The 26,220-nt window shown below is 42.9% G+C and overlaps 1 protein-coding gene across 2 annotated transcripts; it reads left to right on the top strand.

Annotated features, from left to right (window-relative positions):
• On the top strand, positions 1-25,800 carry CDC23 (cell division cycle 23). Of its 2 annotated transcripts, XM_066342956.1 has the most exons (17): positions 1-175; positions 264-336; positions 1,157-1,222; positions 4,110-4,247; positions 6,794-6,836; positions 7,693-7,798; positions 7,897-8,029; positions 11,928-12,105; positions 12,186-12,283; positions 12,427-12,508; positions 20,448-20,601; positions 20,721-20,840; positions 21,621-21,696; positions 22,027-22,088; positions 22,802-22,880; positions 22,962-23,081; positions 24,769-25,800. In XM_066342956.1, exons 1-17 carry the CDS (start codon positions 15-17, stop codon positions 24,937-24,939), a joined length of 1,860 nt encoding a protein of 619 aa, XP_066199053.1. In that variant the 5' UTR covers positions 1-14; the 3' UTR covers positions 24,940-25,800. The 2 variants fall into 2 exon arrangements, with proteins under 2 accessions (XP_066199053.1, XP_066199054.1); XM_066342957.1 differs by lacking the exon at positions 1,157-1,222.
• Positions 25,801-26,220: the final 420 nt, after the last annotated feature.

Genomic DNA, 26,220 nt, shown 5'->3' with positions numbered 1-26,220 from the left:
GCTGAGACAGAAAAATGGCTGCGAGTTCCTCTCTAGTGTCTGTGGCCCTGACGGCTTCAGTGGTACCCGTCTTGTCAGCAAGTGGAGATTTCTCAAATTTGCAGGAAATTAAAAAACAGCTGCTACTTATCGCCGGCCTTACCCGGGAGAGGGGCCTACTGCACAGTAGCAAATGGTGAGATGTCGGAGTGGGAAGGGACCGGGCTTGGATCCTTGGCCTTGGGGGGCTTGTGGAGCTGATGCAGTTTGCGGGGGTGTTCCAGGTCCGCGGAGTTGGCCTTCTCCCTGCCGTCGTTGCCTCTGGCAGAGCTGCAGCCGCCTCCGCCTATTACAGAGGTAAGTTCACAGTGAACGCTCTCCATCAACCCAAGAGGTACCCAGTGACCTGTCACTGGAGGGGAGCAGATTGCTTACTTAGCAGGAATATACTTCTCATAAAATTAGGGGATATTTCAAAATGAATATGAAGCAATAATAAAGAAGCACTTGATTTTTTTTATTAAATGAGAACATCAGAAAAGCAAATGACAAGTCAAAGAAAGTTGTTCAATTATGCAAATGAGATGCAAAACCAACTTTTGTTTCATTGGTGAAAATAAACAATACGAAAAGCTGAAAGTATCTGCATGTTCCCTGATCCCGTAATGTTTGTGAGCAGTGTATTTGTAGAGGGAATTCGAGCATTTAAAGAGCTGAGTGTTTTAAGTGATTTTATCTGTGTGGTTGTGTTGAGCTTTGACAGATCTGACAGTGCTTTTACTTAAGCTGGAGACAAGAAGTAAACAATCCTTGCTCAAGATTTCAGCCTTTTAGGTTTTGTCGCCCAGCCTAGACCGTATTCATAATGAGTGGAATCAAAGGTTTTTACAACCATGCAAAATTGGCTTTGGAGTCAAACAGCTGTGGGTTCAAATTTCAGCAAAACTAGTGATTTTAGTCATCTCAACATCCTGAACCATAGTTTTGTCACCTGTGAAATGCATATAATAGTAGTATTTACTTTATGGGGATATTGAGGGAATTAAATGAGATATGAACATACTTTTATGTGTCATCTAGTACATGTTTGCATAGTCTGTGTAATCAGAACGCTTTTCATCATAATCTGTTTTGTTACTTGATTCCCCCTGTCATTTTTTTTTTTTTTTTTTTTTAGCCAGAGACAGACTGGAAGGAGAGAGATGAGAAGCATCGACTCATAGTGCAGCACTTTAGTTGCTCGGTGATTGCTTTCTCATGCGTGTCTTGATTGTGAGGATGGGTGTGGGGGGACTCCAGCTGAGCCAGTGACCCCTTCCTTGTTCAAGCCAGGGACCCCACAGTCAAGCCAGATGTGCCTGCACTCAAGCCAGCCATCCTGGGGTCCCAGGCTGATGCTCTATACACTGTGCCACCACCTGGTCAGTCACCCACTCCCTCACTATAAATAGTGAATATTCTTTACTTTAAAAAGTATAACAGCGTGACCAGGCAGTGGTGCAGTGGATAGGGTGTCGGACTGGGATGCGGAGAACCCAGGTTCGAGACCCCGAGATCGCCAGCTTGAGCGCGAGCTCATCTGGTTTGAGCAAGGCTCACCAGCTTGAGCCCAAGGTCGCTGGCTTGAGCAAGGGTTTACTCGGTCTGCTGAAGGCCCGCGGTCAAGGCACATATGAGAAATCAATCAATGAACAACTAAGGTGCCCACAATCAAGAATTGATGTTTCTCATCTCTCTCTCCCTTCCTGTCTGTCTGTCCCTATCTGTCCCTCTCTCTGACCCTCTCTGTTTCTCCCACAAGAAAAAAAAAAGTATAACACAAGTGAAAGGGGGCAGGGGAAGAAATAAGCAAATGTTAAGTGGATATAGAAAGGGCCACCTGAATCCTAAGCTGAATAGCCATGTTTGAGACACGTTTATCCAGTGAAGAAAACATTGAACATGTTTTGGTTCCTGTTTTGTGCTGTTAATACGGGGGGCAAAAAGAATGAGGAAAATGAAATTATTAAGGTTTTAATTAATTTATCCCTAGAATTGAGGGTGTGTGTGTATTTTTTTTAGAGAGAAACAACGAATTGTTGTTGCATTTATTTATGCATTCATTTGTGGATTTTTTTTTTTTTTAACAGGGACAGAGAGAGTCAGAGAGAGGGATAGATAGGGACAGACAGACAGGAATGGAGAGAGATGAGAAGCATCAATCATCAGTTTTTCGTTGCGACACCTTAGTTGTTCATTGATTGCTTTCTCATATGTGCCTTGACCGTGGGCCTTCAGCAGACCGAGTAACCCCTTGCTCAAGCCAGAGACCTTGGGTCTAAGCTGGTGAGTTTTTTCTCAAGTCAGATGAGCCCGCGCTCAAGCTGGTGACCTAGGGATCTCGAACCTGGGTCTTTGCCATTCCAGTCTGACGCTCTATCCACTGAGCCACCGCCTGGTCAGGCTTGGTTGATTCTTGTATGTACTCTGACCAGGGGATCAAACCTGCAACCTTGGCATATCTGGATGATGCTCTACCCAATTGAACTACCTGATTGGGGCTCAGTATGTTTTTAACTTAAATATGCATCATTTCATTTTTTTATAGAGCTGTTTTATTTGTTGATTTTTAATTTATTGATTTTAGCAAGAGGAAGGGAGAGCAAGAGTGCAGAGACAGGAACATAGATCTGTTCCTGTATGTGCCCTGACCAGGGATCAAAACAGCAACCTCTGTGCTTTGGGATGATGCTCTCTACCAGGCATCCCCAAACTGCGGCCCCCTGAGGCCATTTATCTGGCCCCTCGCCGCACTTCCGGAAGGGGCACCTCTTTCATTGGTGGTCAGTGAGAGGAGCACTGTATGTGGCGGCCCTCCAACGGTCTGAGGGACAGTGAACTGACCCCTGTGTAAAAAGTTTGGGGAGCCCTGCACCAATTAAGCTATCTGGCCAGGGCTTTTTTTTTTTTGTAATTGATATTTTTAGAGAGAGAGAAAAACATCGATTTGCTGTCCTACCCATTCATGCCATCATGGTTGATTCTTATATGTGTCCTGACTGGAGATCTAAGCTGAAACCTCGGCAAGTCTGGATGCTGCTCTGACCAACTGAGCTACCTGGCCAGGCCTCATTTCACTCTTTTTATGTGGAGAATTATAGCTATATTCTGTGCTTTTGTAATACTAACATGTCAAAATGTTCTTGAAGTACAAAAAATATATAAGTAATTACACAGTATATTGCATTTATGTAGGAATTTAAAAGCCTTAAGAAGGATGAAATGTCAAATATTAATGCCAAACACTTTCCATGACATTTTCACTTTTTCCCTTATGTCAAATCTATGTTATTGGCTCCGTGTTTTTTTTTTTGTTGTTGTTTTGTGGCAGAGACAGAGAGAGGGACAGATAGGGACAGACAGACAGGAACAGAGAGAGATGAGAAACATCAATTCTTCGTTGTGGTTCCTTAGTTGTTCATTGATTGATTTCTCATATGTGCCTTGACCGGGGGGCGGGGGAACTGCAGCAAACTGACTGACTCCTTGTTCGAGCCAGCGACCTTGGGCTCAAGCTGGTGAGCCTTGCTCAAACCAGATGAGCCCGTGCTCAAGCTGGCGACCTCGGGGTCTCGAATCTGGGTCCTCCGCATCCCAGTCCGATGCTGTATCCACTGCGCCACTGCCTGGTCAGGTTTATTGGCTCCCGTTTTACAGATGAAGTGAATATTCGGAGAAGCTAAGTAACTTCCCTACTAATGTCATGAAACCAGAAAATCAAAGAGTTAGCATTTGAATATAGGTCTCTAACACTAACACCTATGCAACTTCCATTACATTTGCAGAAACAGTACCAGTTTCTGAGTGTGTTGGTTTAGTTTATAAAGTTTTTTTATTTTTTTCTAAGTTTTTATTTTGAAAAAACAAGTTATCTTACCTTATTTCACAATTAAGTGTGTGTGTGTGTGTGTGTGTGTGTGTGTGTATACACATATATAAATAAATAAATAAATAACATTTTAGGTTTTGGGGGAGGAGGAAAAGGAGGGGAAAAATTTTTTTACATCTTGAAATTAATGACTATGCATCATGGATGTGAACTTTTATTGTCCTTTTATCAACCACTTAACAAAAACTTGTCTTTTTTCTAGGAAGATGCCCAGGATATGGATGCTTACACTCTGGCCAAGGCTTACTTTGATGTTAAAGAGTATGATCGGGCAGCACATTTTCTGCATGGCTGCAATAGCAAGAAAGCCTATTTCCTGTACATGTATTCTAGATACCTGGTGAGGGCCACTTTAAGATGTCATTCTACCTTCATACTTAGAACCAAGTGGAAAGAGTTCAATCTTTTAAAGATATTGTTTTTAAGATTTTATTTACTGATTTTACAGAGAGAGGAAAGGGGCAGGGGGAAATGAGAAGTATCAACTCATAGTTGCTTCACTTTACTTGTTCATTGCTTGCTTGTTGCTTGTCGTATGTATGTTGGCTGGGCAAGCCCAGGGCTTTGAACTGGTGACATCATATTCCTGGTTGACGCTCTGTCCACTGTGCTACCACAAGCCAGGCAGTGGCACAGTGGATAGAGCGTCGGTCTGGGATGCGGAGGACCCAGGTTCGAGACCCTGAGATCGCCAGCTGGAGTGCGGGCTTATCTGGTTTGAGCAAGGCTCACCAGCTTGGACCCAAGGTTGCTGGCTCGAGCAAGGGGGTCACTCGGTCTACTGTAGCCCCCGGGTCAAGACACATATGAGAAAGCAATCAATGAACAACTAAGGTGTCTCAATGAAAAACTAATGATTGATGCTTCTCATCTCTGTTCTTGTCTGTCTGTCCCTATTTATCCCTCTCTCTGACTCTCTCTCTCTCTCTGTCTCTGTAAAAAAAAAAAAAAAAGAATCATTTTAGAGAAAAGAGAGAGCGAAAAAGGCAGGGGTGGGGGGTGGGGAGCAGGAAACATCAATTCATAGTTGCTTCTTGTATGTGCCTTGACCAGGCAAGCCCTGGGCTTCAAACCAGTGACCTCAGCATTCCAGATTGATGCCTTAACCACTGTACCACCACAGGTCAGGCTAAAAAGTTAAATCTTTTTTTTTTTTTTTTTTTTTTTTTTTACAGGGACAGAAAAAGGAATAGATAGGGACAGACAGACAGGAACGGGAGAGATGAGAAGCATCAATCATCAGTTTTTCGTTGTGACACCTTAGTTGTTCATTGATTGCTTTCTCATATGTGCCTTGACCGTGGGGCTACAGCAGACCGAGTAACCCTTTGCTCGAGCCAGCAACCTTGGGTCCAAGCTGGTGAGCTTTGCTCAAACCAGATGAGTCCACGCTCAAATTGGCGACCTCGGGGTCTAGAACCTGGGTCCTCTGCATCCCATTCTGATGCTCTATCCACTGCGCCACTGCCTGGTCAGGCAAAAAGTTAAATCTTTTAAATAGCTTAGCAATATAGTCTATTTGGTGAATGTGCTTTATAAATACTTGACAATAAAGAAAATATCATAAAGTGAAAAAAACTGATGGTATGAAAATATTAAAAATGTAGATAATATTTAATTTTAGGAAAAGTATGGAGTAGTAGATCCCCTGTTCTAGGAATAAAAGGTTCATATAGCCATTTTGAAAGTCAGTTTGGCTAATTATGGTCATTTGAAATACTGCGATCAAACAATTCTACTTTAAGTAATGTGTCCAATGCCAGTACCTTAATAGGTACCCAAGGTTATAGGGTTGTTTATTGAAGTATTTTTTGGAATACCCCCAAAATGTCAACAATGTAAATATCTATTAGTTAAGAAATTCATTAATTCTTGCTTGAAGTATTTTTTTACTATGATATTGCAAAATGATTTTCCCTTCTAACACTCTCCACATTTACTACTCATCACTTGGCAGTCTACCCAAGCAAAAGCCTTTCCACCCCTTTCCAGTTATCTGTCTCTTGATCTAGTATCAGTATGGACTCAGCGTTCTTTTTTTTTTTTTTAATTTAATTTAATTTAATTTTTTTACAGAGACAGAGAGTGAGTCAGAGAGAGGAATAGACAGGGACAGACAGACAGGAACGGAGAGAGATGAGAAGCATCAATTATTAGTTTTTCATTGCGCGTTGCAACACCTTAGTTGTTCGCTGATTGCTTTCTCATATGTGCCTTGACCGTGGGCCTTCAGCAGACCGAGTAACCCCTTGCTGGAGCCAGCGACCGTGGGTCTAAGCTGGTGAGCTTTTTTTTTTTTTTTTTTTAATGAATTTTTTAAATTTAAATTTTATTTTATTTATTCATTTTAGAGAGGAGAGAGAGGGAGAGAGAGACAGAGACAGAGACAGAGACAGAGAGAGACAGGGGGAGGAGCTGGAAGCATCAACTCCTATATGTGCCTTGACCAGGCAAGCCCAGGGTTTCGAACTGGCGACCTCAGCATTTCCAGGTCGACGCTTTATCCACTGCGCCACCACAGGTCAAGCTAAGCTGGTGAGCTTTTGCTCAAACCAGATGAGCCCGCGCTCAAGCTGGCGACCTCGGAGTCTCGAACCTGGGTCCTCTGCATCCCAGTCTGACGCTCTATCCACTGTGCCACCGCCTGGTCAGGCTCTGTTCTTTTTTTTAAAATTGTCTATAATTTATTACTTTACTTAACTATTTGGTGCTCATATTACTCCAGATTTGACCAGTGGGAGCCCCTGAGTAGTTACTTAAAATTAGTAATCACTAATAGATGCCATTTTGGTTGGTCTTGGGCCCTGTAGGTAGAATCAGGCTGCTAGTTTTAGAACAGGTTTAGAATATACTGGTAAAAAGACCTATCTGGATTTTCTCTTACAGTCTGGAGAAAAGAAGAAGGATGATGAAACAGTTGATAGCCTAGGTATGAATTTCTTTTTTTTACCTTTTAGGTTAAAGTAGGAGTTGCACACATAGATGCCTCTTGGGAGCCAGGCAGGTATGTGTGAAGTGATCCGAGCAGGGCTATTACAAATTAAATAGCACAAGTGGCTGATTATCACCCAACTCCAACTGAAGACTGCCTTGTGACCTGGTGTTACCAGGGTTTTCTTTCCTTGGTCCTACCCCATTCCCTGCAACCTGATGCTGAAAATTCAGAGTTTTAGTTGAGGCTTCTGACTTTTAAATATTGATATTAATTCAAAAATTTAAAAACCTGTGTGGGCCTAACAAAATATGACTACAGACCAGTTATCAGTTTTGATTTTTAGAAAAAAATAAGTTTTTAGGCCCTGGCCGGTTAGCTCAGCGGTAGAGCGTTGGTCCGGTGTGTGGAAGTTCCAGGTTTGATTCCTGGCTGGGGCACACAAGAGAAGCGCCCATCTGCTTCTCCACCCCTCCCCCTCTCCTTTTTCTCTGTCTTTCTCTTCCCCTCCCACAGCCAAGGCTCCATTGGAGCAAAGTTGGCCTGGGCGCTGAGGATGGCTCCATGGCCTCGGCCTCAGGTGCTAGAATGGCTCCGGTTGCAGTGGAACAATGCCCCTGGTGGGCATGCCATGTGAATCCTGGTTGGGTGCATGCGGGAGTCTGTCTGTCTACCCCCCCCTCTCTGCTTCTCACTTCAGGGGTGGAAAAAATAGTTTAAGATATCACTGACCACTATGAGTGCTTCCTAGAAGTTTTAGGTGTAGCTGTTTGATGCCAAAGGGAATATCTAGGTCTATAACATGAAGACCAGCAGTCTTTTCTTAGATACAGAGACTTTGTTTCTTTCCTAGGCCCTCTGGAAAAAGGACAAGTTAAAAATGAGGCTCTTAGAGAACTGAGAGTGGAGCTCAGCAAAAAGCACCAGGCTCGGGAACTTGATGGATTTGGCCTTTATCTGTAAGTGTTAGAGTTATTTGTAACTTTCTATAACATTTTTCTCAGTAGTAGAGAGATGTTACAGAGCCGTAATTTCTGATTATTTCCTTCTTTGCTAGGTATGGAGTTGTGCTTCGAAAACTGGACTTGGTGAAAGAGGCCATTGATGTATTTGTGGAGGCTACTCATATTTTGCCTTTGCATTGGGGAGCCTGGCTAGAACTCTGTAACTTGATTACAGACAAAGAAATGGTAAGTTGAGTTGAATTATGTGAGAAACCCTGTGCTCCCAGTCTTATGTAATTCTGTAATAATGAAGTAGGAGGAGAGAGGTTTGCTAAGTCTTTGATTATAGTTAGCTCTTTGCTCCTTCTCTGGTCTCTTTCACTGTTGGGATTTTGGTCTTCATTTGAAAGACAGATGTCTAGCTCTTTTTTATAGCTGCTGTTGGATTTGCATCCAGTTGTACTAGAATATCTTTTCATATTCATGTTTTCACATTCAAGTTTTACTGTAACTTGTTTTATAGACTAAATGCTGTTGTAGTTTCTGTTCTAAGATGCTAGATAGGAAAGGTTCCTCTGATATCAAGGATTATATTTAAAACATTTTAAGTCTGTGCTGAGCTCATAGGACTCTGAAAATATAGAGATTTGTTAATTAATGAAGTAATGTATATGAAGTTGCTTTATAAACTGCAATAATTTTATTAGTTATTAGAGAAATTGTCTATAGAGTTTATTTTTCTGTTCTTCAATAATTAATGGAAATGGCAACACATTTCCTTTTGTTTGTTCTAAAGAGCCAAAGGCTAATTGATTTCTCCCCATAATGATATATGCTACTAAATCTGTGTCTGAAATCTTACTTAGCTTACTTGTATTCACTTATCTCTGCCTACTAGACTTTCATTGAAAGTTGGTTTTATCTCTGAACTCAAAATACACAAAACCAAATTTCTCATCTTACCTACCAAATTTTCTTTCTTTCTCCCAACTGGGTAAACTCATTAACATCTCTATTTCTCAAGACACTCAGTCTTAATGCCTCAGAGTCATATTTGTCTTTTCCCTTTCTCTTAACTCCTTTATCTGTGCAGTCACCAGATATTGCCATAGTTTCCTTCTTCTTTTTTATTTTATTTATTTAGTTTTTTTAGTGAGAGGCAGGGAGGCAGAGACAGACTCCGCATGTGCCCCAACCAATATCCACCCAGCAAGCCCACGAGGGGGTGATGCTGTGCTTACCTGGGGCCCTTGTTCCAGTTGCCACTGGAGCCATTTTTTAGTGCCTGAGGCGGAGGCCATGGAGCCATCCTCAGTGCCTGGGATGAACTCGCTCTAATCAAGCTATGGCTGCAGGAGGGGAGGAGAAGAGAGAGAGAGAGAGAGAGAAGAGAGAGGGGGAGGGGTAAGAAGCAGATGGGCGCTTCTCCTGTGTGCCCTGACCAGAAATCGAACCTGTCAGTGGTCCCCAACCCCCGGTCTATGGACTGGTATTGGACTGGTATCGGTCCGTGGGCCATTTGGTACCGGTCCACAGAGAAAGAATAAATAACTTACATTATTTTTGTTTTATTTTTATTTAAGTCTGAACGATGTTTTTTTTTTTCTGTATTTTTCTGAAGCCGGAAACGGGGAGGCAGTCAGACAGACTCCTGCATGCGCCCAACGGGGATCCACCCGGCACGCCCACCAGGGGGCGACGCTCTGCCCACCAGGGAGCTATGCTCTGCCCACCAGGGGGCGATGCTCTGCCCCTCCCGGGCGTTGCTCTGTTGCGACCAGAGCCACTCTAGCGCCTGGGGCAGAGGCCAAGGAGCCATCCCCAGCGCCCGGGCCATCTTTGCTCCAATGGAGCCTCGGCTGCGGGAGGGGAAGAGAGAGACAGAGAGGAAGGAGAGGGGGAGGGGTGGAGAAGCAGATGGGCGCTTCTCCTGTGTGCCCTGACCAGAAATCGAACCTGTCAGTGGTCCCCAACCCCCGGTCTATGGACTGGTATTGGACTGGTATCGGTCCGTGGGCCATTTGGTACCGGTCCACAGAGAAAGAATAAATAACTTACATTATTTTCGTTTTATTTTTATTTAAGTCTGAACGATGTTTTTTTTTTTTCTGTATTTTTCTGAAGCCGGAAACGGGGAGGCAGTCAGACAGACTCCTGCATGCGCCCAACGGGGATCCACCCGGCACGCCCACCAGGGGGCGACGCTCTGCCCACCAGGGAGCTATGCTCTGCCCACCAGGGGGCGATGCTCTGCCCCTCCCGGGCGTTGCTCTGTTGCGACCAGAGCCACTCTAGCGCCTGGGGCAGAGGCCAAGGAGCCATCCCCAGCGCCCGGGCCATCTTTGCTCCAATGGAGCCTCGGCTGCGGGAGGGGAAGAGAGAGACAGAGAGGAAGGAGAGGGGGAGGGGTGGAGAAGCAGATGGGCGCTTCTCCTGTGTGCCCTGGCTAGGAATCGAACCCGGGACTTCTGCTTGCCAGGCCGACGCTCTACCACTGAGCCAACCGGCAGGGCCCGATGTTTTTTTTTTTGGAATTTTTCTGAAGCTGGAAATGGGGAGAGACAGTTAGACAGACTTCCGCATGCGCCCGACCCGTATCCACCCGGCACGCCCACCAGGGGCGACGCTCTGCCCACCAGGGGGCGATGCTCTGCCCCTCCGGGGCGTCGCTCTGCCGCAACCAGAGCCACTCTAGCGCCTGGGGCAGAGGCCAAGGAGCCATCCCAGCGCCCCGGCCATCTTTGCTCCAATGGAGCCTTTGCTGCGGGAGGGGAAGAGAGAGACAGAGAGGAAGGAGGGGGGGGGTGGAGAAGCAAACGGGCGCTTCTCCTATGTACCCTGGCCGGGAATCGAACATGGGTCCCCCGCACGCCAGGCCAACGCTCTACCGCTGAGCCAACCAGCCAGGGCCCAGGGCCCGATGTTTTATTTTTAAAAAATGACCAGATTCCCTCTGTTACATCCGTCTAAGACTCACTCTTGACGGTTGTCTCAGTCACGTGATACATTTATCCATCCCACCCTAAAGGCCGGTCCATGAAAATATTTGCTGACATTAAACCGGTCCGTGGCCCAAAAAAGGTTGGGAACCACTGGAACCTGGGACTTCCACACACCGGGCCTACGCTCTACTCCTGAGCCAACTGGCTAGGGACCATGGTTTCCTTCTTAAATGCATCTCTTTCTCTTGGCTTCCTTTGCCATTTTGGATATCTCCAATTAGGATTTCTTGTAAGTAATATACATAGATACTTTCTGCCTTGCTTTCCCATCTGTACATAACCATTTCCAAACCATCCTCCATACTGTTTCCAAACTTATTCTTAAAATACCCATGTCATCATCTCATTCTCTTGTAAAAATACTGCAGTGGTTTCCTATTGCATCCTATTTTCTGTTGCACCGTAGGACCCACCCTACCAATTCAGTCCTATTTATTTTTTCACTACTTCCCAACACAAAGCTTTCCCTCAAACAAGTTAGTTTCCTCAACCTCTTCACCCACACTCATCATGGCTGTTTTCCCTCTAGTTATGTTGTCCTTGCCTAGATCGTTGTCTTTCTTTCTCTTCCTTTCCCTTTTTTCTTTTTTTTTCTTTTCCCTTTTTTCCCTATTCAAACCTACCCATCCTCAAAGACATCTCAAATCCTATTTATTCTTTGAAGCCTTCCCCAACTAGGCCTTTTCTCCCTATTATACTTGTAAATCCTATTATAATTGAATTGCCCTGTGTTCATTATTGGATACTATAATAAACTTTTGGTGATCAAATCCTTTAGGATCAGCGATTTTCAGTCTTTTTCATCTCATGGCACAAATAAACTAATTGCTAAAATTCTACGGCACACCAAAAAATATATATATATTTTGCTGATCTGACAAAAAATAGGTATAATTTTGATTCATTCATTATTGTTTTGTTGGCTGTTTCATTTTTTTATTTGGCAGTCTAAGGGGAAAGAGGTCAGTGCCTCTGACTCAACAGTCAGGTATTGCACGTTTAAAAAATTCTTGCGGCACAGCACTGTGCTTTTTGTGGCACACCAGTTGAAAATTGCTGCTTTAGAAAATAAAAACAGTTCCTTGTTCATTTGGGAGAGAGGTCAAAATATATTAAGTGTTCCTTCTCTCTCCTGCTGCCAGCTGAAGTTCCTGTCTTTGCCAGACACCTGGATGAAAGAGTTTTTTCTAGCTCATATATACACAGAGTTGCAGTTGATAGAGGAGGCCCTGCAGAAGTATCAGAATCTCATTGATGTGGGCTTCTCTAAAAGCTCCTATATTGTTTCCCAAATTGCAGTTGCCTATCACAATATCAGAGGTAAGTGAATAAGGACAAGGAAATCCATCAAGCCCTGAAAGGAGCCCTGTGTTATTTTCTGAACTATCTTTTTCCCGCAGATATTGACAAAGCACTCTCTATTTTTAATGAGCTAAGGAAACAAGACCCATACAGGATTGAGAATATGGACACATTCTCCAACCTTCTCTATGTCAGGGTGAGCTGCTTCCTTTTCTTGAACTTGATTAAGCTCTTTTGTGCTTTCATCTGGGTTGGATTGTCATCAGTTGCATTAGCTACAAGAAAAATAATTTGGGGGTTCCTTTTTCGTGCTTAGACCATCTTTTTCTTTTCTTCCAGAGTATGAAATCTGAGTTGAGTTATCTGGCTCACAACCTCTGTGAGATTGATAAATATCGTGTAGAAACGTGCTGTGTAATTGGTAAGTCATTCTTCTTTTTTCTTTTAAGATTTATCTTTACTGTAAGTAATACAAATATAAAAATAACAGAATAAAAACATCAAAGGTAACAAAATTGTATACAGTAGAATGTGAAAGCCTACTGTAATACCATCCCCAAGATGGTTTGGTGAACATGACTCCAGAATATTTTTCTTTGTGAATACTGAATGTGTGTGTGTGTGTGTGTTTGTGTGTATGGTTTTTTTGTAAAAACTGTACCATTATATACACTGCTTTGTAACTTCCTTTTTTTAACTTTTTTATTTTTTTAATGCTGGTATAACTAGATTTATATTTTTCATAGCTATTTAGTAGTTTATTATATAGATGTGCCATCATTTTTATTTAATTGTTTCCTATTATATAAGTTATGCCAGTGTTTGTTAATATAAAAATTGCTTCAGGAAATATCTTTATGTATACATTTATTTTTCATGTTTATGCAATTATTTCTGTGTAATAAGTAGTGAAAGACTGCATCAAAAATATTTCAAACTTTAGTATTACTAACAAGTTTGTAAGAATTTACAATCCTATGAAAAGAGATGAGAGTACCTGTTTCTCTTTATTAGGATGTCTGAATCTTGGCGCTAATGACATTTTGGGCTAACCATTTTTTGTGGGGAGCTGTCCTGTGCATTGTAGGTTATTAGCAGTATCCCTAGCCTCTACCCACTGCTCTCTTCCCCTAGTTGTGACGATCAAAAAGTGTTTGCAGGTATTGCCAAATAACCTCTTGGGGTCAGAACCATGATCCTGTGTACTTGGGTACACTAGTGTGGCCTGATAATCAGTTGCCATAAACAGATGAATGGCCACCTCTGGATAAAAGTAAGCTTTGTTGGTTGTGATTGATAGCCTGGCTTCCATGGAGATGAAAGGAAGATACCTTTCCCTGGGTCTTTGTTGACACTGCATTGAAATCTTGCATTTAAAAAAAAAAAGAAAGAAAGAAATCTTGCATTTGTACCTTTCTAGGTATAGACGTTAATACACTGATAGAATTTCAGTTCATCAATCATTCAATAAATATTTCCAGCCCTTGAAGGAGTTGGTAGTTTGGCATGGAAAATAGGCATTAAAAAATGTAATAAGTCCTTTGTAAACATAGGTAAGAGTAGGAACAAATGATCATTTCAATATCGGAATATTATGAATAAAGTATAAAGTTCTTTAAGGTGAGGGTAGAACTCCCAATTTATTCAGAAAAAATCTCCAAGCATCTTCTGAGTGCCAGGCACTGTGCTTTGTATTGCAGTATCTACCCTAATTGCTTATTTAGGAAGGCCAATAAGAAAACAACAATAGTCCTGGCCAGATAGCTTGGTTGGTTAGAACAGTGGTCCCCAACCCCCGGGATGCAGACTGGTACCGGTCCGTGGGCCATTTGGTAGCGGTCTACAGAGAAAGAATAAATAACTTACATTATTTCTGTTTTATTTATATTTAAGTCTGAATGATGTTTTATTTTTTAAAAATGACCAGATTCCCTCTGTTACATCCATCTAAGACGCATTCTTCTATTTATTTATTTATTTATTTATTTATTTATTTTTTTTACAGAGACAGAGAGTGAGTCAGAGAGAGGGATAGACAGGGACAGACAGACAGGAACGGAGAGAGATGAGAAGCATCAATTACTAGTTTTTCATTGCGTGTTGCAAAACCTTAGTTGTTCATTGGTTGCTTTCTCATATGTGCCTTGACCATGGGCCTTCAGCAGACTGAGGAACCCCTTGTTGGACCCAGTGACTTTGGGTTCAAGCTGGTAGGCTTTTGCTCAAACCAGATGAGCCCGCGCTCAAGCTGGCGACCTCGGGGTCTCGAACCTGGGTCCTCTGCATCCCAGTCCGACACTCTATCCACTGCACCACCATCTGGTCAGGCTCTAAGACTCATTCTTGACACTTGTCTTGTAAGTTCGACAATTATATTTAAAAATACCAGTTTTTACACCAGTTGCATAATTTTATTTTGTGCATTTATCTGTCCTACCCTAAAGGCCGGTTTGTGAAAATATTTTCTGACATTAAACCAGTCCATGGCCCCAAAAAGGTTGAGGACCACTGGGTTAGAGCATTGTCCCAAAGTACAGAGGTTGCTTGTTTGATACCTGGTCAGGGTACATAAGGAACAGATTGATGTTTGCTTCCTCTCTTGCTAAAGTCAATACATAAAATTAAAAAAAAAAAAAAAATAAAACAGGCCATAGCTGGTTGGGCATATTGGATTCCATCCCCATTCAGGGTACACATTAGAAGTGACCATCTACTTCTCTTCCCCTCACCCCCTTCTCTCTTCCTCTCTTGCAGCCTGTGGCTGAATTGGTTCAAGCATCGGCCCCAGGCACTGAGGATAGCTTGGTTGGTCCAAGCGTTGGCCTTGGGTACTGAGGATAGTTTTTGTTTGTTTGTTTGTTTGTTTTTCTTTTTTTTTCATTTTTCCGAAGCTAGAAACGGGGAGGCAGTCAGACAGACTCCCGCATGCGCCCGACCGGGATCCACCCAGCATGCCCACCAGAGGGCAATGCTCTGCCCCTCTGGGGCGTCGCTCTGTTGCATCCAGAGCCATTCTAGCGCCTGAGGCAGAGGCCACAGAGCCATCCTCAGCACCCAGCTATTTTTGCTCCAATGGAGCCTCGGCTGAGGGAGGGGAAGAGAGAGACAGAGAGGAAGGAGAGGGGGAGGGGTGGAGAAGCAGATGGGCGCTTCTCCTGTGTGCCCTGGCCAGGAATCGAACCCGGGACTCCTGCACGCCAGGCCGATGCTCTACCGCTGAGCCAACCGGCCAGGGCGGGTACTGAGGATAGTTTGGTTGATTCGAGCATATGCCTCAGATAGGGTTGCCGGGTGGATCCCTGTCCTGGCACATGCAGGAGTCTGTCCATCTCCTCTCCTCTTACTTAAAAAAAAAGAAAGAAAGAAAACAATAATACAATAGGCTGGGTGTTATGGTTGACATAAAAATAGAATGCTAGTAGAGTACATAGGAAAGATAACAAAATCCAGTCTGAAATTAAGGAAGGTGATGCTTGAAGAATAGGAAGGCGTGAAGGAGTTCCGTAAGGGAGAAGGACTGACTTGGGAAGGCCATTGCCATGCAGAAGCATTAAAATCTGAAACAGACATTGAGTTGGAAATAGCTCAGCATCCTGAAGCATAGTATGGGAGGTGGGAATGTATAAAAAGGGGCCAGATCTTGAAGACCCTTGTCTTGCTGAAAGTTTGGGATTTTATTCATAAGGCAGTAGGAGTCTTCTGAAGGATATTAAACCAGTGGTGAAAGTTTTCAGATTTTTATTTTCAAATGATGACTGGAGACAGTATGCTGGGAAGATTTAAAAAAGGCAAGACTAGAGGCAGGAGCTAGAGCAGCTAGGAGGCTTTGTAATAATCCAATCTAAAGATGGTGAGAACCTAAGAGGAGGAGGTATTGGCAGGAGGAACGGAGAGAGGATTTGAAGACATTCACGAAGTAGAACCAACAGGGATCAGTGACTGGGTGAGCAGACTGAAACAGTGCCCTTTACATGAAGAAAGGAAATAGAGGTAGGGAAGGTAATGAACCGTTCTTTTTTTTTTAACCTATTGACTTAAAAGCCAGTTAAAATCAAAGGAGACACACATATGAAGAGGAATGATTTAGGAGTTTCATGCTTTTTTATTATTATTATTTATTTATTTTTTTTAGCGAGAGAGAGACAGAGAGAGAGGGGGACAGACAGGAAGAGAGAGATGGGAAGCATCAGTTCTTCATTGTGGTGTCTTAGCTGTTCATTGATTGCTTTCTCATATGTGCCTTGACGGGGGGGGGGGGGGGGGGCTCCTGCAGAGCGAGTGACCCCACGCTAAAGCCAGCAACCTTGGGTTTTTGAACCTGGGTCCTCAGCATTCCAGGCCAGTGCTCTATTCACTGCGCCACTGCCTGGTCAGGCTCATGCTTTTTAATAATCGTTTTAGTTGAACTCTTTAATGAACTGTGTTTTTTTTCTCACTATACCTGTAATGCCCAGCAAAGTTGCTGAGATAAGGTCAATAAATGTTTATTGAATTCGGACCACCTACCTTAAATTTAAGAGTAAGGAACATTAGATATGACTGAATGTACTTCAGCTTTCATATTACAGCCAGCCCAGAGAAAGTGAAAGGAGAAAGAATGATGGAGAGAAAAAAACTGAGGACCTGAGAGAGAATGCATCAGTTTAAGAATAGAGTGATGGCAAGAATCTTCTAATTGTTTAGTCATTACTTTGCTTTTATGTCTTGATGTGAATTGATTGCTTTCTTCTGCATCTTTTCTGGAGTTCCAGTTTTCTGAGAGGTAGATGTATATATCAGCATACAGCATAATATAGTTAAGATTTGGACTCTGGAACCAGACTGTCCAAGATTAAATTTTGGTTCTGCTACTACCTACCTGTGACATCTTAGACCTAGCAATCTGTACTGTAGTTTCCTTTCTATGAAGAGATAATAATAGAACTTTCTCTCATGTAATTGTAAGGATTAAATAAATACATACAAAGTCCTTATAACAATGTAAGTTGCCCAGCACATGGTAATCATTCAGTACATTTTAGCTGTTCCAACTGGTCAAAAAAATCTCATCTACTTCATCTTTATCCAGAACTTACCTGTCCTGACGTCCTTAACGTTTCCTTGTCATACTGACTCCATTAGCAGCTAGGGCTTATACCCTTGCTGCCTACCACTACCCCATTTTCTCCTGTTCTGTTAAAAAAAGTTAACCTTTGGATACTTTGCCTAGAGCAGGGGTCCCCAAACTTTTTACACAGGGGGCTAGTTCACTGTCCCTCAGACTGTTGGAGGGCTGTACTATAAAAAAAACTATAAACAAATCCCTATGCACACTGCACATATCTTATTTTAAAGTAAAAAAACAAAACGGGAACAAATACAATATTTAAAACAAAGAACAAGTAAATTTAAATCAACAAACTGACCAGTATTTCAATGGGAACTATGCTCCTCTCACTGACCACCAATGAAAGAGGTGCCCCTTCCAGAAGTGCAGCGGGGGCCGGATAAATGGCCTCAGGGGGCCGCATGCGGCCCGCGGGCATAGTTTGGGGACTCCTGGCCTAGAGTCTTCTTTATCTTTGTCTCTGATCAGTGGCAGAAGCAAAGATATCTTTGTACAAACATAAAGCTCTCCATCTTGCTTTTTTCCAGGGGAACGTGAACTTGAATTAATACTAAAATGATCAGGTATAGAATGTAGACAATTGTTGTAAATGATTTCTCCTGAATCAAACTACAGCTGAATCTAGAGAGATTAAATATAATATATATATGAGGGGAGGTTTTGTTACCTGGTTTTTGCCAAAATGGAATCATATTCTATAATTTCTCTGCAATTTGTGTTTTCCACTTGACAGCATATCATGATCTGTACTAACTAATATATATACATTTAAAGCTATTTTTAAAATTTAGTTTATGTATGCACATACAATTTATATATAAAGGAGATGTATAAATTGTATAAATTTTGAAGTGCAAGGGTTTTTGTTTTTGCATGTTGTTCCCTTCCCCTTTAATATACTTGTGTTAGGATGTTCCATACCACATAAAAATGTGTATACACATATGCAGGATTTAATGAGCTATTTGCTTTACAAAATTAGATCACATTATATATATTTCTCTGTATTTTACTTTTTTTATTCAATGAGTTCTTATAAAAAAAATCTCTAAGTGTTGGTATAGCTCTAATGCATCCTTTTTTTATTATTTAAAAAGAAAAAAATTTTTTAAGAGAGAGGACGGTGGGAGGAACAACATCAATTCACTTTTCTACTTAGTTGTGCCATTGATTGCTTCTCATATGTGTCTTGAACCAACAACCTTGGGGATTGAGCTAGCACCCTTGGGATGGAGCCAGCTGGCAACCCAGGATCAAACTGATGACCTTGGCACTCTTGGGCAACACTATCCACTGTGCTTCTGGCCAGAGCACTAATTCAAGCTTTAAAAATAAAATGATTAGGGCCTGACCTGTGGTGGTGCAGTGGATAAAGCATCGACCTGGAAATGCTGAGGTCACTGGTTCGAAACCCTGGGCTTGCCTGGTCAAGGCACATATGGGAGTTGATGCTTCCAGCTCCTCCCCCCTTCTCTCTCTCTGTTTCTCTCCCTCTCTCTCTCCTCTCTAAAAATGAATAAATAAAATTAAAAAATATATATCTATAAAAAAGAAGCATCAATTAAAAAAAATAAATAAAAATAAAATAATTAGGCCCTGGCCAGTTGGCTCAGTGGATAGAGCATCAGCCTGGTATATGAATGTCCCGGGTTCAATTCCCAGTTAGTGTACACAAGAGAAACAACCATCTGCTTCTCTCCCTTCTCTCTCTCTCTCCCTTATCCCTTCCCCTCCCGTAGCCGGTGACTCAATTGGTTTAAGCGTTGGCCCAGGTGCTGAGGATGGCTCAGTTGGTCTGAGTGCATCAGCCTCAGGAGCTAAAAATAGCTCAGTTAAGCCTGACCAGGTGGTGGCGCAGTGGATGGAGCATCGGACTGGGATGCAGAGGACCCAGGTTCAAGACCCCGAGGTCACCAGCTTCAGTGCAGGCTCATCTGGTTTGAGGAAAAGCCCACAAGCCTGAACCCAAGGTCGCTGGCTCCAGCAAGGGGTTACTCAGTCTGCTGAAGGCCCACGGTCAAGGCACATATGAGAAAGCAATCAATGAACAACTAAGGTGTTGCAACACGCAATAAAGAACTAATGATTGATGCTTCTCATCTCTCTCCGTTCCTGTCTGTCTGTCCCTGTCTATCCCTCTCTCTGACTCACTCTCCATCTCTGTAAAAAATTTAAAAATTAAATAATTAAAAAAAAAAATAGCTCAGTTAATTTGAGCATCAGCCCCAGGCAGGGGTTGCTGGGTAGATCTCGGTAGGGGCACATGCAGGAGTCTGTCTCACTACCTCCCCTCTTCTCGCTTAAAAAAAAAAAAATCTTTATTGAGGTATAATTTACATATCATAAAACTTACCCATTTTAACTTTATAGTTCAATGAATTTTTATAAATTTATACAGTTGTATAACCATAGCCATAATCCAGTTCAGAATACCCTGTCACCCCAAAAAGTTTCCTTGGGTCTGCTTGCAGTCAGTGTCATTCCCATCCCCTAACAGCCGCAGATCCACCTTCTATCTTTAATTTTACCTTTCCTAGGAATTTCATATAAATGGGCTCTTGCTTCTTGTCTGGCTTCTTTCACTTAGTTTGAGGTTCATCCATGTTGTAGCATGTATAAATATTTTTTCCTTTCTATTACTGACTAGTATTCCACTGTTTGGATATATGCCACATTTTGTCCATTTACCAGTTTACATGAAACAGATGGCTTGTATACCCTTTCTCCAAATAAAATCTTTCACAGAATCCTAAAATCTTTGACTTGCTCTTTTCAAAACCAGTGATAACTGCTTTGATTCCTGAGGGAGAGGTGAGGTCAGAGTTCTACCTTTTCCACCCGTGAGGTACTTTCTTAGAACCCCAGGACTCACATTTTGTTTCACAAAATGAATGTGAAACAATAAAATATCCCCTAATATTTGTGAGCAGTATAGTTGGAAAACCACCAACCTAAAGCTTATTGTAGGATTTCCTAACTTTTAAGAAAATATGTGTATAAATGCTATATCAAAATGAAACAAAATGAAGAAAACTTGCAGTGTTAGGGCACACTTTTGTTTTTTTAACCGGAACGTGTGATAGATGATGTATATTTCCCAAGGGAATAATGATACTGCCCTTGTGTACAATTTGGCTTTTCTGCAAGGACTTTGGGGGAGTGGGTTATGATTTCATCCCCACTCTGTGGAATGCTATCTATTTTAGTGGACTTTTATTTTTACCTTTCTAATTCATATTTTTTTTTCAATCAGGCAATTATTATAGTTTACGTTCTCAGCATGAGAAAGCAGCCTTGTATTTCCAGAGAGCCTTGAAATTGAACCCTCGGTATCTTGGGGCCTGGACACTGATGGGACATGAGTATATGGAAATGAAGAACACATCTGCTGCTATTCAGGCTTATAGGTGAGCTCCTAGTTGTGGGATTAGGTGGAGCAGATTGCTGTGATGTTAGCCTATAAGTTGAGCCTATAAGTAGCTAACCTTGATTCTGCCCTCTTACCAGTCTCTCTTCCATTTCTTAGACATGCCATTGAGGTCAATAAGCGGGACTACAGAGCCTGGTATGGCCTTGGGCAGACTTATGAAATCCTTAAGATGCCATTTTACTGCCTTTATTATTACAGACGGGCCCACCAACTTCGGTAAGTTTGGCCACTTGACAAGGTGTTTGTTGTGGGAAAACCTGATACTTTTCTTTTTGATGGCTACTAAGTGACTAGTACGTAGTGTATAGAGTGTGGTTATACTGGACAAAGGGATGATCCATATCCTGGATGGGAATTAGCAAGATGGCATGAGATTTTGTCATGCACCCTGGCTGGTTGGCTCAGCGGTAGAGCGTCAGCCCGGCGTGTGGAAGTCCCAGGTTTGATTCCTGGCCAGGGCACACAGGAGAAGAGCCCATCTGCTTCTCCACCCTTCCCCCTCTCCTTTTTCTATCTCTCTCTTCCCCTCCTGCAGCCAAGGCTCCATTGGAGCAAAGTTGGCCCAGGCATTGAGAATGGCTCCATGGCTCAGGCGCTAGAATGGCTCCCATTGCAGTGGAGTAATGCCCCAGAGGGGCCAAGCATCGCCTCTGGTGGGCATGCTAGGTGGATCCTGGTCGGGTGCATGCAGGATTCTGTCTGTCTGCCTCCTCCCTTCTTCTGACTTTGGAAAAATACAAAAAAAAAAAAAGAGAGAGAGAGAGAGGTTTTATCATGCTACTCAGAATGGTGTGCAATTTAAGACTTATGAATTGTTTATTTCTGGGATTTTTCATGTAATATCTTTGCACTCACAGTTGACTACAGTAACTGAAACTGGAAAGTAAAAGCATGAATAAGGGGGGATCACTGTAGTAGTGGTGGTGATACCTCAAGGGAAGACTTCAGTTATCTATAAAGTCTTTGCTCAGGCCACTATTCCTATTTTTCTCTCAGGCCCAATGATTCTCGTATGCTGGTTGCTTTAGGAGAATGTTATGAGAAACTCAATCAACTCGTGGAAGCCAAAAAGGTATCTGAAATTGAGTCCTGGAGAATTAAAATGGAAATCTGCTGTTTGGACAAGAGGTTGAACTATCTGTGCTTTTAACTGTCCTTCATTCTGATATCTCTACATAGGGAAGTCTGAATATTTAGAAGTACATAGGCTAAAAAGCAAAGCTGAGGTGACATCATCAGTGGGAATGTCAGTACGTAGCCTGGACCTATCAGATTTAGTAAAAATGCCTTGCATTCTGCCAATCTGAAGTTCTGGGAAGCTTGCAGTTAGTATATGGCACATATGTAGTTAGTCATGGCACATGGGGCAACAGTCAAAGTGATGAGTTTCTTTTTTTGACAGTGTTATTGGAGAGCTTACGCCGTGGGAGATGTGGAGAAAATGGCTCTGGTGAAACTGGCAAAGTGAGTGAAAGGAGTAAAATGCTATTGCTATTTCTGTTGACTTCTCTGGTATGATGGATCCTGCATGCTCTGGATCCATCATCCTTTATGAGTGTGGTGGTGGAGCAGGGTATATAATAACAGGTCTGGAAATTTAGCCATTTTGACTGAGAAAAGGCCACTTCCCTTGGAAGGGGAAATTGTTTTCCTATTACGCAAGGGTGAGAGAATGATTTGAATGATTTGAATGAAATGAAATGACATTTTCATGTCAGAGCAGTCAGGGAAAACTAAGTACTGATCTCCTCCTAATAAGGACTAGGAACATAAAGAATAACTTAGAAATAGTAAGCAGAGATTCTTATTTGCAATTGTATTTGTGCCAGTTCTTTTCTACTTTCTTTAAAAAAAATCTGAATTGCTTGGTATCTTTTTTTAATCTTACTCAGGCTATTAACATAGTTTTTGCAAAGGTGTGTTTACCCAGCTTATGTATTTACTAACTCCCTCTCCATTACCAAGTAGCAGAGTAATGACTCTAAGCTTTGATAAAATAACCATCACATCTGGCACTCATACCATTCTGAGTCCCAGTGTGCCATTTATGTCAACATTTGTACTTGTCTAAGTATTGTCATATTTTTGGTTTTAAAAAGTAATCGTGTGGTTTTACTTTTTATCACTAGTTTGGCTTTGAGATCTGATTTGTACTTAAAGACCAATTTCTTTTGTAGGCTTCATGAGCAGCTGACTGAGTCAGAACAGGCTGCCCAGTGTTACATCAAATATATCCAAGATATCTATTCCTGTGGGGTATGTGCCGTGAACATGAGAACTGAGTTGCTGATCTTATTTATTCTTCTCACCTCAGCCATCCCTGCTTTCCCTCCCTAGGAAATAGTGGAACACTTGGAGGAGAGCACAGCTTTCCGCTATCTGGCCCAGTACTATTTTAAGTGCAAACTGTGGGATGAAGCTTCAACTTGTGCCCAGAAGTGTTGTGCTTTCAATGATGTGAGTATCAGTTCTTTAATAAAGAGTTTGGGCCCTGACCAGTTTGCTCAGTGGATAGAGCATTGGCCCAGTGTGTGGACATCCAGGTTCGATCCCTGGTCAGGGCACACATGAGAAGCGACCATGTTTCTCTCCCCCTTCTCTCTCTTTCTTCCCTTCTCGCAGCTAGTTCTTGACCGGTTCGAGCATCGGCCCTGGCTGCTGAGGATAGCTCAGTTGATTCAAGCATCAGCCCTAGATTGGGTTTGCCAGATGGATCCTGGTCAAGGCACATGTGGGAGTCTGTCTGTCTGTCTCTCTCTCTTTTTTAATTGTGAGAAATTCAGTGAGTGGAAGGGAGGCAGAGACTCCTGCATGCACCTCAACTGGGCTCCATCCGGCAAGCCCACTAGGGGGTCATGCTCTTCCCATCTGTGGCCCTTGCTCCATTGCTCAGCATCCCAGCTCTTAGTGCCAGAGGCGGAGGCCATGGAGCCATCCTCAGCGCCCAGGGCCAACTCGCTCCAATGGAGCCATGGCTGCAGGAGGGGAAGAGACAGAGAAGTGAGAAGGGGAGGGTGGAGAAGCAGATGGGTGCTTCTCCTGTGTGCCCTGATTGGGAATTGAATCTGGGACATCCACACACTGGGCCGAGACTCTACCACTGAGCCAATTGGCCAGGGCCAGAAGTCAGTCAGTCTCCCCTCCTCTCACTTAAAAAAAGTTTGTATTTCAGTCTTGGGGGTGGAAAGTGGTAAAAAGACAAGTGGAAAGACTACCTTGATTTGTGGAACTTATATATGAGTATTTTATTAATTGATTTTTTTTTTCAGAGACAGAGAGAGGGATAGACACGGAGAGACAGACAGGAACAGAGAGATGAGAAGCATCAATTATTAGTTTTTCGTTGCACGTTGCAACACCTTAGTTGTTCATTGATTGCTTTCTCATATGTGCCTTGACCGTGGGCCTTCAGCAGACCGAGTAACCCCTTGCTTGAGCCAGTGACCTTGGGTCCAAGCTGGTGAGTTTTTGCTCAAACCAGATGAGCCCACGCTCAAGCTGGTGACCTCAGGGTCTCGAACCTGGGTCCTCGGCATCCCAGTCCGACACTGTATCCACTGCGCCACTGCCTGGTCGGGCTGACTTTTTTTTTTTTTTTGAGAGAGTGAGAGAGAGGGACAGACAGACAGGAAGGGAGAGAGATGAGAAGAATCAATTCTTCGTTGTGGCACCTTAGTTGTTCAATATTGCTTTTTCATATGTGCCTACTCCAGGGGTCCCCAAACTTTTTACACAGGGGGCCAGTTCAGTGTCCCCCAGACCGTTGGAGGGCCGCCACATACAGTGCTCCTCTCACTGACCACCAATGAAAGAGGTGCCCCTTCCGGAAGTGCGGCGGGGCCACATGCGGCCCGCGGGCCATAGTTTGGGGACGCCAAGGGCTACAGCAGAGTAAGTGACCCTTTGCTTAAGCCAACGACCTTGGGCTTCAAGCCAGCAACCATGAGGTTATGTCTATGATCCCACCCTCAAGCCAGTGAGCCCACACTCAAGCCGACCTCAGGATTTCAAACCTGGGTCCTCCAAGTCCTAGTCTGATGCTCTATCGACTGCGCCACCGGGTCAGGCTATATGAGTATTTTTAAACCTGTTTTGAGAAGATACTTGGACCTATTTTGAAATAAATTACCTTACTTTGTTTCAGACCCGGGAAGAAGGTAAAGCCTTGCTCCGGCAAATCCTGCAGCTTCGGAACCAAGGAGAAACTCCTTCCACGGAGATGCCTGCTCCCTTTTTCCTTCCTGCTTCACTGTCTGCTAATAACACGCCTACACGCAGAGTTTCTCCACTCAACCTGTCCTCAGTCACACCATAGTTGGTTGGTTGCTTTCAAGCTAGCACATTGCCAGACCCATATTAAGCCTTACTACCATGTAAAAAACAGCCAGGTCTGTTCTTCCAAGGACCATAGCTCTTTTTGTGTGTACAGATGGAAACAGCTACTTGGGGAGTACCTTCAAAGTAGACTGACAGAACCCTGGCAGAAAACAGACATTGTCTTTTGCCAGTTAGAAGCACTTCTATCCTCCTGTTTAGAGTAGCTACAGATCTTGGCCTTCTTTCCAGACTCTCCTAGCCCCCACGCCTGCCCTGACCATCCCTGTAATAGCACGTTAGCACAGGTAAGGCTACAGGAACAGTTTTAATACTGCTGGAAGTGGGTGATTTCCTGAGAGAGGTGAGAAAGGGAGAAAAGTCTGTGACTTTACCCTGAACTGATAGTTGGGGCACTGAATACCCTAGCAAGATCAGGGTACTGGATAGACATGACCTTGTCGTTCTCAGATTTGCTGAGCATGACTATTCTGATGTTAGATTAGGTTTAAATGGAGTAACACTCTATTGAGTGGAACACTTGAAACCATGTCAACACAATAAATTAAAATTAAAAATAAATGGAGTAACACTATACATTTGTTCTTAGTGTAGGAAGACATTCTTCCAAAACATGGTTTTGTAGAGTCTCCTAGTAAGTCTCCTGGAAGTAACTTACCAGAATTGAATAAAAGGGGCAAAAAGAATCTCACTGAACATGAAGGACCCTACTAAGGGCAAGTTGTCTACAGTTACCTACATCCTCTACTAAAGCCAAGCAATGAGACAGGATTACAGATTATTTCCTGGACATTTGGGAATAACTTTTGTGACTATAGACAATAAATTAATTTCAAGCTTGTCTGTTTTAATGTTTTTGATGTAACTGTCTTTTGTTTTTCCCCTCTAGCTCTGACAGGATTTTTTTTTCAGACTTTATCTGATTAGATAAGGTAAAGGGAATTATTGTTAGCGTGCTCTTAGAGCAGTGGTTGGCAAACCGCAGCTCACAAGCCACATGCGGCTCTTTGGCCCCTTGAGTGTGGCTCTTCCACAAAATACCATGTGCAGGCGCTACCTCGAAAAGGAATATACCTACCTGTATAGTTTAAGTTTTAAAAATTTGGCTCTCAAAAGAAATTTCAGTCGTACTGTTGATATTTGGCTCTGTTGAGTAATGAGTTTGCTGACCACTCTAAGACTTAAAGAGGGTTTCAGGCCTGTGCCCATGTATTAAGGGGGAGGTAATATGCTATGACTATTATGCCATAATGAATTTGTG

This window comes from Saccopteryx leptura, chromosome 6, assembly GCF_036850995.1.
Source record: "Saccopteryx leptura isolate mSacLep1 chromosome 6, mSacLep1_pri_phased_curated, whole genome shotgun sequence".
Classification (NCBI taxonomy): Eukaryota; Metazoa; Chordata; class Mammalia; order Chiroptera; family Emballonuridae; genus Saccopteryx; species Saccopteryx leptura.
The sequence above is the reverse complement of the archived record's forward strand: the minus strand, read 5'-3'. Positions and strand labels throughout refer to the sequence as shown.

Coding starts and splice junctions, on each gene's coding strand:
- CDC23 (XM_066342956.1), top strand. CDS start 15: ATGGCTGCGAGTTCCTCTCTAGTGTCTGTGGCCCTGACGGCTTCAGTG. Junction 4,248..6,793: donor ACATGTATTCTAGATACCTG/GTGAGGGCCACT, acceptor TTTCTCTTACAG/TCTGGAGAAAAGAAGAAGGA. Junction 22,089..22,801: donor GCTCTGGTGAAACTGGCAAA/GTGAGTGAAAGG, acceptor TTTCTTTTGTAG/GCTTCATGAGCAGCTGACTG.